General features: G+C 36.6%; 1 protein-coding gene and 1 long non-coding RNA gene across 2 annotated transcripts; one reads left to right on the top strand and one right to left on the bottom strand.

Moving 5' to 3' along the window:
- Positions 1 to 6092: 6092 nt before the first annotated feature.
- spz6 (Spaetzle domain-containing protein 6) lies at positions 6093 to 11226 on the top strand. The gene is made up of 8 exons (XM_076691440.1): positions 6093 to 6500; positions 8441 to 8630; positions 9281 to 9398; positions 9475 to 9585; positions 9687 to 9794; positions 9872 to 10138; positions 10222 to 10495; positions 10580 to 11226. Exons 1-8 carry the CDS (start codon positions 6480 to 6482, stop codon positions 10685 to 10687), a joined length of 1197 nt encoding a protein of 398 aa, XP_076547555.1. The 5' UTR covers positions 6093 to 6479; the 3' UTR covers positions 10688 to 11226.
- Positions 11227 to 11303: 77 nt separating this feature from the next.
- Positions 11304 to 12759, bottom strand: LOC117602255 (uncharacterized). Its single transcript, XR_004580917.2, has 2 exons — positions 11773 to 12759; positions 11304 to 11640 (listed from the first exon to the last, which is right to left on the bottom strand). It is a non-coding gene; the product is annotated as an uncharacterized LOC117602255 (long non-coding RNA).
- Positions 12760 to 12774: the final 15 nt, after the last annotated feature.

Raw genomic sequence — 12774 nt, 5'->3', positions numbered from 1 at the left:
TTTCCGTCGTAGTACTTTTTCGATATTTTCAATCATTTGTCCAGAGTAATATTCAAATTCGTTCGAATCTTTGTATGGTTTTATTACTTAACAATAATAGTCGAATATCCGTTGCTATTTACAAATCGGTACAAGTGAATCCGTTTCGACGTGATTTCTTTCTTTTTTCTTATTCCTGGATCCTTGTCTTCTACTCTCTTAGGAACCCTAATTTTATTTCCTAAAAACAATAAGTGCTTCCTTATTGGCTCTAAGTTAAAAGAAAACGCTATATTTTTGGTACAGTTCGATAAACGTTTAAACAATATGCGTAATGTTTTTATATGAGAGTAGTAGCGTACATCTCCCTCCTCTTCTTCCTTATTTTTCTTCTCCAGCTTGCTTTGATGAAATATATTTAAGCGACTCTGTTCGCGACGTTTCATCGGTTTCCTCGATTGTCGGTGCACAGCGAATAGTTTCAGCATGTCGAAGAAAATATGTAACTGTGATATTGTAAACGTATTACGAGAAATAATGAAAATTGCATGATTAAACAGTTGATACCTTTAAAGTCAACAAATAACATTTGTACCGGAACATAAACCAAACTTACTCGGAAAGGGCGCCGTTTCCACTTACAGTGGGTCACAAAATTATTCGCTCACCGTTTAAAACAGAACACCTCATTTAAAATTGGAATAAATGACGTGAGGTTTCTCGAGAAATTATACAAATCAATTTACTAAGATATGTGCTTTTGTCGTTTAAAAAAATTACAATTTGTCGAAATCGGGACAAAAATAGTAAAAGGTAAATTTTTAACTTTTTGCCTTTTACCTTTTACTATTTTTATCCCGATTTCGACAAATTGTAATTTTTTATCTTAGTAAATTAATTTTTATAGCTTCTCAAAAAGCCTCAAATCATTTGGTCCAATTTTAAACGAGGTATTCTGTTTTAAACGGTGAGCGAATAATTTTGTGACCCACTGCATGTATAACTCTAGTTTGAAATAATCGAAACTCTTCGCATGCGCCTTTTGTGGAACGATTTTCGAAGCGAGATCGATCGATACAGCGATCGATATTCTCCTCAAAAAGGATATACTTGTGATTCTAGTAATAGGTTAGAACGTTACAGTTGATTTGTGAAGGTTCGAAAAATTCATGGTAAATTTTCACTGAAACGAAGTGAAATACTCTAGAAAAGTGTTTTACAATAAACTATTTAAAAGGATTTTAAAAAGTACAAGAATTTCACAAATCATCTGGAATACGAGTTTTAATACTTCGTTCCGAACGATTGATCGATCTCGCGCAAGATTGTACGTCAGCGCATCGATTCGTGAGTATCGGTAACTTAATACCTGTACTCATTGTCATTGTGGTATCATTTATCGGTTATTCCTTCCGAGATTAAAATAAAAAAGCGACGATATCTTCCACAAACTTTTAATGATCCACAAGAATGCGTCTCTGTGCTTCTCAATAGAAGAATGCGATTTTAAAGAGGTCCCGGTAGATGCCAGTGTACGATTGGTCAACGATATCGATACGCGTGAGTTCTTAATTTATTTACAAGATAGAGTCGGAAACAAAGTGTATATCAATCGAGAATAATTTGAGTATGAAATTAATTCGATAACGTTGTCCATATCGATACATTAGCATTTGTGGAGGACTTCATGGGCATTGTCAATGTTCAGATACGTTGCAACTTCAGTCATATGCTGCACAAGTGGATCGATTTTTTAATTTAACTTCGAGAAGCGCACAGTATTGAAAGAAAAAAGGCTGCAATAACATTATTCCAAAGTCGGAACGCAGACACTCGGTTTCTAGCTGTAAAACTCTGTGTCCGAACGAGGGGAATCCGACGAAACGGTTCTCGAACATACATTATAATTCCCTAAGATTAAATCCGCTACTGCGGGAATCCGGCCAGTGTGCGTCAATAAGTACACGTTAGACGAATTTTTCATTCGATACGATCGTCGTTTGTCGATTACGGATAGAGACAAATTATGTATATTATCTTTTTTTTTCCATTATTTTCTTTCTTTTTGTTTCCCTTTTAATTTAGCATTATGATAACAAAGTTACGTTTATGTTCCTCAGAGACTTTGGAAGATTCGAATATCTGTATAGATAGAATAACAGAATCGATTTTGTCGAACCGGACATCCGGTTTATCATTCGAGTACGAGTGTGTGTACCGAAGTAATATACGCGCGAACACGAATTCGTTACTAAAGGCGAACCAATTTTACGCGAGGGACAAACGTGTGAAACGTTAACCAAACAAGATGATACAAGAATCAATTCTACTATTGTTATTGTTGAAATCCATTCCTCGTTCGATGAAAAATTCGACGAAGCGCGATCAGTTGCCACGTTTCAAAATTAATGGACAAGTTTCGGCAAGTACCGAATTATGAATTTATATTCGCTGTTTATTTCCTGGTTGTGCCTCGAATTCGGAAATGGCGGCATGTACATGCACACATGTATACTATTTCGGCGTATTATTGTAAATGTATAAGTTGTACAAACTGTCGAGTGCAATTCGGATTAAATAACCTATACGTTGGAATGCGGTGTTCCTACTACGCGCAGAACGTTGAAAGGTATTGAGATTCGTTTAAAAGAATCTTCTAAATGAAATTCTTTTATTTATATTAATTCCTTATATGAAAAGAAATCGAAGTAGGTGATTTTTCAAAACCCAAGTGATTATTAGAAATTTTTCGTAAACTATTTGTTTCTAATTATTATAATTTAATGTAAGTGAAAATATGTGTGTATATATATATGTATATATACGAAGATATTTTCACTGAACATTAGAATTTCGATACTTTTGTAAAACGTTCTGCTTTTACTTTTAATATAATATGTATTTAATATTTAGCGGATCGCGTGTTCGCAGAAAATTCGTACGTTCTTTAATTTTCTGCTGTTTCGTTTGTCTTTTGAAAAACAACCGATTCTATTCCACGACAAATGAAATGGCAAATTGTTTCTTTTTTTTGTACGAAATAATTTTGAAAAGTAGTTTATACTTTCGGTCGAAATTTTCGTATGAAATTGAAGAGAGAACGTTGCGTTAAGGTTAGACCAAAAAACTTTCGAATGAAATTAGCGTGTATCGAGTATCGATTGTTTTCTAACGCATAATCGATTAGGAACAGGTCACGATTTTGTCGATTATATCGAGCATAAGAAAAACTGTATATTGTTTAAAAACGGGAGTTTAAAACTCGTCGTAATTAGAATGAAATAAGCGAAAGAAACACGGTATCTCGTGTACCGATATTGTGCGTTGCGATTTCGTAATGTTAATTAGGAGTTTATCGTAAGTAAGGGTGTTAGGTTGGCGAGGAAATAATGATCGAGAAATTTTTTGAATCGATACTAGAAAACAGCCTAACCGACATCGATATGATACAGAAATTTGATAGAGAAAAAATTAGGAATTCGATGAGCCGCCACCGCCCTCTCCCCTCTACGAGTGTTTACATTGAAAAATTAAAACGTAATTTCATTCTGTAAGTATTTACCTGTACGATGATTGTAACACTGACACGGGCTGTAAATCTCTGCGGCTGACCTCACGTATTCTTTAAATTCACGCATAATTATCGACATAATTATAGATACCTATTACGAGTATAGCATTCAAGTAGCAAGTAATAACGATAAAATAATGGAATAAATGTCATCTATCCTATCAAGTGTCAACGATGTTTTCTGTATCACACCTTTCATTCTCATTACGAAGAATGCGCTCGAAGAAACAAAGAGAAAAGTTCATTGGTTTGTTCTGTTTCGTTCACGGGTAAGTTAATGCTTTTTTTTTCTTTACGTTTATTTAAAAAACTAATAATTCGTTCGCTCTAATAATTTTTTCTTATGAATAACAGAAATACGTTGCAACGATGCCTTAACCTTCAATCTATAATTATATTGATAGGTTGGAATATATTAACCTGTTAATATGAAAAAATAATGTATTTTCGACCTCGTCGAATGAATGGGTTAATTGATGATGCAAAATATGAATATGAATTTCGAAAGTCGCCCAGGAATCACGTTTCTTCTGTTGTAATACTTTAATGAATGCAGATTTGGTAAGATTGTTAAATTACATATCACGTGACTGGACAGAGTAAAAACTGCCAGTTATACAGAAACAGGCCTAGGTTTGAGAAATGAACAAATTACACCATTTTCGTTTTATACAGTGGGGCGCAAAATTTGCACACCGTTTAAAACAGAATACCTCATTTAAAATTGGACCAATCGTGACTTTTCACTTAAGAACGTGACTAGTTATGATGTTCTTAAATGAAAAATTGCGATTTTCGGAAATTTTAATGAGGTATTCTGTTTTAAACGGTATGCGAATACTTTTGCGCCCCGCTGTATGTTTATTCAGATTAGTCGCGGGTATTGTATGGAGGTTCCTCCTTTCTCGAACCATCCACTGATACGGTGAATATAATTTTATCATAACATAAAAGTATGAGAAAGCACCATGTTGTATGGTGCGGGTTTTGCTAGATTATTTGAGCTTTCTAGACTGCATTGAATAGTAGGTCGTTGTTACTGTTTTTCCTTTATTTTCTAAATAACTCCATCGCCGCCTCTTTGTACGAGACTGCTGCACCAAGAATCAATGACCTGCAGCGCTCCAAGCGGTAAATCTGATACATTCATTTACCAATGTCGTAAACGCATATGTATTTACCTTTGACGCAATTTTTCATTCAATTTTCCAGTCATTTTGGAAATACAAGTATCATGAGGAATATATTAAATGTAAGTAACGTACAATTTATCGACTGATTGTTTTATTATTACACTTAAAATACTTTGGATCGTGAATTAAATTTTATCGAGAGATAAACTATTCATGTTTGATCATTCGATGAAACAAGGTAAATAAACATTGTGATCCTGTAAAAGTATTTATATATTTAAAAGATAAAAAAATAACTGGATACGCCAATGTGTAGATCGACAGGTTGCCGTTCCACATTCTTCTTTGTACTCGCCGTGGTAGGATCTTCAATGAGCTGATGGCCTTGACCAACTACTATAGCGACGTGCATTTCCGGAAATGCTCTGATCTCGCTTCTCGAGATCTTTCTTTCGCATTAGAGGTCACCTAACTGCTAGAAAATATTGGTTCAATAGCAATCTATAGAAGTACAGTAGTACCTCGGTATAGGTCTGCTTTGGAATACGTCCTGTTTGGACGTGACAAATTTTTTGTGTGAATTTTGCATCATTATTAAATAATTATCTCAGAGGAAAAATTAAATTAATAATCAATTATATTCGGAGTTGATGTATTATTAACTGACTGATCATACAAGTAAGGATATCATATGTGTATAACAAAATATGGGGAAAGTTGGTTTGGTATACGTCCTATCCGGTATAAGTCCAAATATCAGGAACGGATTAAGGTCGTATACCGAGGTACCACTGTATCTAAATCACAGAACATTTGGTAAATTAAAGATATTAGAACATGATACTTTTTTAAGTATGTACAAATTTTGATCGATTAGTTTTTTTTTTTTATTAACCATGTGCGTTCTCTCATCCGTGTGATAGAACAAAACTCGTTCAGGGATTACGTTATATCTGGAAAGTGACGATTATCTTGGAATGTCGCGACAGTTACAGTGATGAGCGTTCGCTCGAAGAAAAGGATAAAGGTTGTTGGTATCTTTGTCTATTGCGATTCGTTTCCCGCTATCTTCACTCCTATCTCGAGTATACGGCGCGTGCGCAACAATTTGCGGCGCGCCACAATGTAAATACTTTTTTCTCTTTTATTACTTTCAAATCTCTTTTACTTCCAGTTTGCTCTAATTCCTAGAAATATAAAGAGAATCTCGAAACTGTAATAAAGGATATGTAATTTAACCCTCTATTGCATTCCGTTCCCAATTGTGAACTTAAATTTCAAATGTTCTATAGTAAATTAAGTAGACAATACTAAAGACTCTGAGTTGGTTCCAAGTGGAAACATTGCGCAACTTTCTAATAAAATTTTATTATTTATTTCATGACCACGCTCATTTTTAAGTAGACTAACATCCATATATGTTTTTTTCAACTCGTCATAAAAATTCATGCAATAAAGGGTTAAGATCATTTTGTAAGTATACCACCTGAAATGAAACTTGTGATGTTTCGGTCGTAATTTTAAATCTAAGTATATTTTACAAGTAGTTAAGTATGTATTTCGAATAGAACGACGAGGATAAAAGGTGTGCTGAGACAAGGTAGATACAACGAGGTTCGTGCGTACCTTCGATGATGATGAGTATGGGGCCGAAGGCAGGTGGCTCCTTATACCATAGCGCGGGTTCAATGTGTTCAGTTTTGCTATGACCGTCGACTGGTCACCAGACATCTCTGAATCAGTGCTCCCGTCCTTAAATTCTGTATATTTATTTCCAAGAAGAAAAAAATACCACGATGGACTTGCGTACATTTATTGTAAGTTAAACAAATTTTGTGTTAATGTGTTCTTCTTTTTCATGGAAACTACAAATATTTTTCAAAGTTACAAACAATACCAACTCCTTTTGCATTGTTATGTTATTATAGGTTCAATCGTGTAATACCATACATTTTATTTAAAAAAAAAAAAAAAAAAAAAAAAACTTTGCAATCAAAGAGAATCAAGAAATCATTTTTTAAAAACTTCACTGGACTCAAGTTACATTTCATTCAATAACGTAACGACATGATGCTGTCAAAGATGACATAGGAAGCGTCGCGTATTAATTTATGTAGAACCGTATGTAGCGTGCAGGGGCAACATAAATAGCGGGAAAAATTAGATAAATTCATTACTCTAACGTTAGTCGATGCTTATGATAGAAATGTCCCGTATTCAGTAATCGCTGGGAACCGGTATAAATACCGTTACGCAAATGCGTAATGAACGTCACAACAAGAAAAACAGCCTTTTTTTATAATTTTGTGTGTCGCTTCGTTTCGACGAAACGAACTGAATGATGATCCATCGAGACAGAAGCTAATTGAGCATGCATGTGCACAATCAAACACTTCTAGAGTATTCGATAAAATGTGCCATTCAAGCATCGTCCAATATTATTATATTTATCTGCAATTTAATTCCAGGCAAACGCGATTATCAAGCATTGTAAATATATTACACAAAGGTTATATTACACAATAGTCTAGCATTATCGCGACAGAAGTCAGGATCAACGAATCATAGAATATTGTTTGAACTGATGGATCTATCGATGATCCTTCAGTTGTATTCGATCTTACAAGGCATTCCCCGTTAGTAAGATACGCGTGGTATCGTATTCGGTCTTAACGGTACTCGGTCCACGCTCCGTGGACTATTAATACCCGGGACTATAGGCTTGTACACTGACTGTCCCACTAAGCGTGCACGTCGCTCACTTGGCCGTTACATTCTTTCGGCTGCTTAACGTTCAGGAATTTCGAGGATAAAAATGGATTCCATCTGATTGTCACGGAAGAAAGAGTCTTCCTGTTGTGGATAACTGAATAATTAATTCTGAACTTAGCTATCTCATTATTTGTGTCTCGCGATCAGACCAATGTTTGATAATCGAAAGCAGACATTTGGTATTGTTGTAATAAGATTTAACATTTGTTAGCAGATTTTACTCCAAACATAGTACACAACCGGTATTAATTATGTTTGCCTTGATTTGCGCTGGGATCTTAACGGACGATTAATCAACACGTTCTTGCGAAAATAAGTTGTACCATAGAATAAATATTTACCCGAGTCCAATTGGAAGCAAGCTTTAAATTGCTGTAATTTCGTCATTTCTACAGTTGTCATTTGGTATGATTAAAAGATAAACCGGTGTTAGCGAAGCTTCATTCTATAATAACCATTATAAAACAATGTAAAAGGAGGATAAAAACTGGATAAGATTATTTAAATGTTGTGTAGGAGAGGAGAGAAAATGGCGTTTCGTCTCGGGATCGTCTGTCAGACTCGTCAGCGAGGCCCCTGCCCCAGACACCTATCATAGCGCAATTCGGAACTCCTATACAGGGTGATCCTCTCGCAGCCGGACACAAAGGAACTGGCGACAATGAACCCCTTGACCGTACCATGAAGACACACAGAGTCGTCTCGGCCCGGGTAGGTCCCCGCTGGCACGTGACAATGCGGACCTCTTTATGGTGCGGTCAAGGGGTTCATTGTCTCCAGTGTTCCTTTGTGTCCGGCTGCGAGAGGATCACCCTGTATATTCGAACTGCATGCCAGGCGACCGCTAGCGAGAACACTGATCCACCGATCATCTCGCCGCCACCTAGTGGTCCCCGGCCCGAACCAAAGGCGTCCGGAAAGACGAAACCCTCTTCCCCTCCACTAAATGCCTACAGTTGAATATGTTTTTGATGATACTTTTTAGATGATACTTTTATGCGTTTCGTGTTACGCGAACGAATACCAAATGAAGCTATCAAAAGCAAACTATAGCGATCCGTCCACAGAATCGAACGAACCTCCAGAAGGATATTACGCTTTTGTCAAGTCACCGAACGCAGAACCGCCTAAAGTTAGGCCACCACCTTATATAGACAGTGACAAAGAGTGTTACGGTATGCATATCAAACTTGTGCCACTTATTACTCTAACAATCGCAATAGTACATTTAAAACGAACAGAAGTATTGATCTATAGTCCCTGGCAAACGAATTAAGACCACTACAAATTTTCAGCATTTTTCACGTTTTCCGTAAAATTAAAAGGCCTGTTCAAATTGTAACGATATAATTTATTAGCTACTAACATAATACACTTCTGCTGTACATAACGTTGTTAACTCATGTTAATATCTTGTATTTCCATCCTTTGCTTTGACGACAGCTTGTATCCTTACCGGCATGCTCCGTATAGATTGCTTGATCATGATTTATATCTTCATTATTTTCCCAAATATCTGTAATTCTTGTTTTCAACTCAGATAATGTGGTGCTTGGAGAGTTGTAAACAAGTCTTTTAAGTAGACTCCAGACAAACATTCGCAGCCCACATAATTTTATTTTCATCAGAATAGTAACAAATCTATGCTATGTATACCTGGTTATCAATGTATTTAGTAATAATTTGAATGACCAAAGACGATCTTCCATATATGACATACCATTATAGCCATAAAAGTGAAATTTTCAGTACGTGGTCCTAATTCGATGACCAGGGACTGTACTGTAATTTATAATTTCAATCGATGAGTATAAACAATTTACAGATACTGGTAAGCAAGGAAAAGGTTACGTATCTGTGCACAATATCTGTGGGGATCTGAACAAGGGTTATATTCCTAGAAATCCTATGAATCAGTATTTCAACGGTTCGTCTTATCCTTTGTAAGTTTAATAATAAATCATTTTGATTTATTGCGATAAGAAATATTTTTATTTGGTTACCGATAAATGTTTACAGTGCTCTGTTGAAAAATCACACGTTGAAATTTTTGAGTAAAGCTTTACCCATACTTAAAGCTGACGACTCGTTGCCCAAAGTCGCCACCGTTCAATCCTATTCTCAGAATTCGTAAGTAGATATTTGACAAAGTATACATATCCATAACTCTGGAATATGGGTACAACTTTCGTTGTAAATTATATTTTATTCTAACGGATTCTCAATTGTAGAGTGGACACCGATGAAAAACGGAGCAGAAGTAAACGGTCATCCGTCTCGGACAGCAATCAGGATACCATTCGAAATGGTCGCAAGTTTTGCGAGAACGGCGGAGGAGTGTAAGTCATCGGTTCAATGCGTTAGTATCAGTACGATCAATCGAGTTCTATAAACTATCTTGTTCTATAAACCCAAGGGTCTGCATGCTCTACAAAGCCATACAGGGAGAACCATTGGTTCCATCAGCGGCTGAACGTCGGGACGAACCGTCTACTCCTGAATATCGTCAACGAACACCGCCGCAGGAAAAACCAGAGTACACTGGTCCACCAACTCCTTGCCCGGCCAAAGTAGAATACGCGACACCCGTTTTCGCCAAGAACTATCAAGGAGTTTGGCGCTACGTGGTCCAGATACCTTACGAGGGTTATTTCACGCAAACTATAGAAGTTACCAGATGCATGTAAGAACCATAATTCAAGGAAAAGGTTGTAGAGTTGGTCTTTGAGTACTATGTATGCTAAAACTCGTCGATTTGATTCATAGGCAATCGAGGTGTCATTACCTAGACGGTGGCTGTCTGTCGTCACCAAGATGGACAAGCCTACTCGTCGCAGAGATTTTCTATCCAGATACATTCCTGGAAGAAAATCAAGGCTCACGGATCAGTGGTCTGAGGGATGGCGCTGATTCGCCACCGCCTGTTCATGATTTCCAAAACTATCAACAGTATTTGCAGAAGCGTGCCGGTGAAAACGAAGCTCGCAACAGTGGCTCGCAGCATCATTGCGATGGTGTTGATGAAATGGGATGCTTCCAGGTGATCACCAGAGAACATCAAACGGGTGTCAATCTGCTACTTTTGAATTTATTAAACTGATCATAATTTATGTTTATGTTGCAGGTAAGGCTGTATTACGATTGGTTCCTGGTGCCGGGTAGTTGCAAATGTTGGCGTCCCGACTACTTCAGTCGCTATGTCCGTCGAAGTGGAAACAACGTTGAATTGTGATCAATGCATTGGTGTATCATATGTAAGAATGGACTCGTGATACGCTTGAATCATTTCAGATCGAAGATCTTTTAGCTAATATTTCCACGCGATCGTATCGATTATCTTTCTGATAATCAGACGTAAAAAGGTTCATTAACTTCTAAACAGAACAATTTTCTGATACGATTCAGAGATCCTTAGCTTTAATATATGATACTTGACTGTATTGGATCTGCAACATTGTGCATCTTAAGACTGAAGAACCGTTGTCATGGACGCAAATGGACGCGTGTTATTACTAAGTATTCTTTTTCATTTTAATTCATATTTCCTACAGCAGTTTTGTACAGTTGATAATTCGACGAATTTTTATTATAAAGTATAAGTATTTATATCGTATTTTAAAAACAAGAATCATATTCGCTAAACCATTTATTTTTTAAATAACATGTCTATTAATTTAATGTATTACACCCGTTTAAAATTCGTCTTCTCAGGGGCTAAGTGACAACTTTAAAAACCAACCAACGAAACGTGTTCTATTTCTTTTTTATATTAGCGTGAACTTAGTCACCTTGTATGGAGCCAGGTGTGTGTAAAATTATACTTTCCCTTTTTTTTTTAAGGCGCTGAATGTTTATAGCGGTATTTAAATTACAGAGACAAATAAATTATTACAACGCGTTATAATAACAAAATATGTATTATTATACAAACAGATCATGGTACAATTAAGAAAGCAAGTTTGGACAATGTCGTTTATGGTTCCAAGGTACGGGAGATTCGTAAGCAACGGTGGTCGTTACAACATTACACACATATGTAGGTATTGCACAGTTGGATCAATACTCCGGCCATTGAAAGACAAGGCAAGAGGTAGCAGTGGCAGGAGCAACACGACAGAGAAAGAACCGCATGGTGTCTGTCGACCATGCTCGCATGGTTATCGAGCGATTCCACTTGTTATGGGACTGTTGAATCGAAATAGAGCAATTAAAGGAAAATAACGATTCATGTCTGCTTTACTATTCAAATCAGATAGTTATTAAGTATATAGACTTAGAGTTGGTCTAAAAAATCAGTTTATTAAGTGATTAATTAACCTGCTGTGCAAACTTTCTCCCCACCCTTATTCATCTTCTCTTTTCGCGGTATCTATTTAGGTTGAAATATTTAAGCGACTTCTGTTACTCGAATGCTTTTATTTAGTTAATAATTATAATCACTATCTGGTTAATAGTGTTTTGTAGATTACAATTTAAAGTCGATACCCAAACGCGATTTATCGAGCGATCGATGGTGGTTGTACATGTTTCGAAGATCGATAGAAACACCTACTCTGCGTCAAATACATTCTCCCACGTGATTCAATGCAGTGTATACAGGGTGTCCCGGAACTCGCGTGACACCCGGAAATTGGGGGTTGCTGGGGTGATTCTGAACAACTTTTTCCTTTACCAAAATGTTGGTTGAAGCTTCGTTTTTGAATTATTAACGAAAAACACTGGCCAATCAGAGCGCGCGCTGAACCGCGAGAGCGTTGGTTCTGAACCGCGCTCGGTCGTGGTCGTGAACAAACGCATTGGCACAGCGTGGGTATCGAGGGAAGCGTGCGACAAATATTACATCGTCTTAAATTAACCCATTTGCTACCACGAACTCCAAATAGGGATTTGAATATATATACATATATATTTTTTTATCACTTGCAATAGGATTATATTAAATAAACTAAAAATATCAAAAATAAAAATTTGGCGGTTAATGGGTTAAGAACCATGTGAAATTAGTCGCACGTTTCCCTCGATACCCACGCTGTGTCAATGCGTCTATTCACGATCTGACTCAATTTGTATATTTTATTTCATGCGTGATTCAAATAAATTAATTGTCGAAAATCGAACCAGCAAGTGTCTAATTATTTCCAGCGCAATCCCATCGGGATTAACACCAATCCCGAACATTTCGACCAATCTCGACCGCGGTTGAGAGCCAACGCTCTCAGCGCGCGCTCTGATTGGCCAATGTTTTTCGTTAATAATTCAAAAACAAAGCCTCAACCAACATTTTGATAAGGGAAAAAGTTGTTCGGAATCACCCCAGCA

This window comes from Osmia lignaria, chromosome 13 (genome assembly GCF_051020975.1).
Source record: "Osmia lignaria lignaria isolate PbOS001 chromosome 13, iyOsmLign1, whole genome shotgun sequence".
NCBI lineage: Eukaryota > Metazoa > Arthropoda > Insecta > Hymenoptera > Megachilidae > Osmia > Osmia lignaria.
Note: the sequence above shows the minus strand (reverse complement) of the source record. Positions and strands in the feature narration are given on the sequence as shown.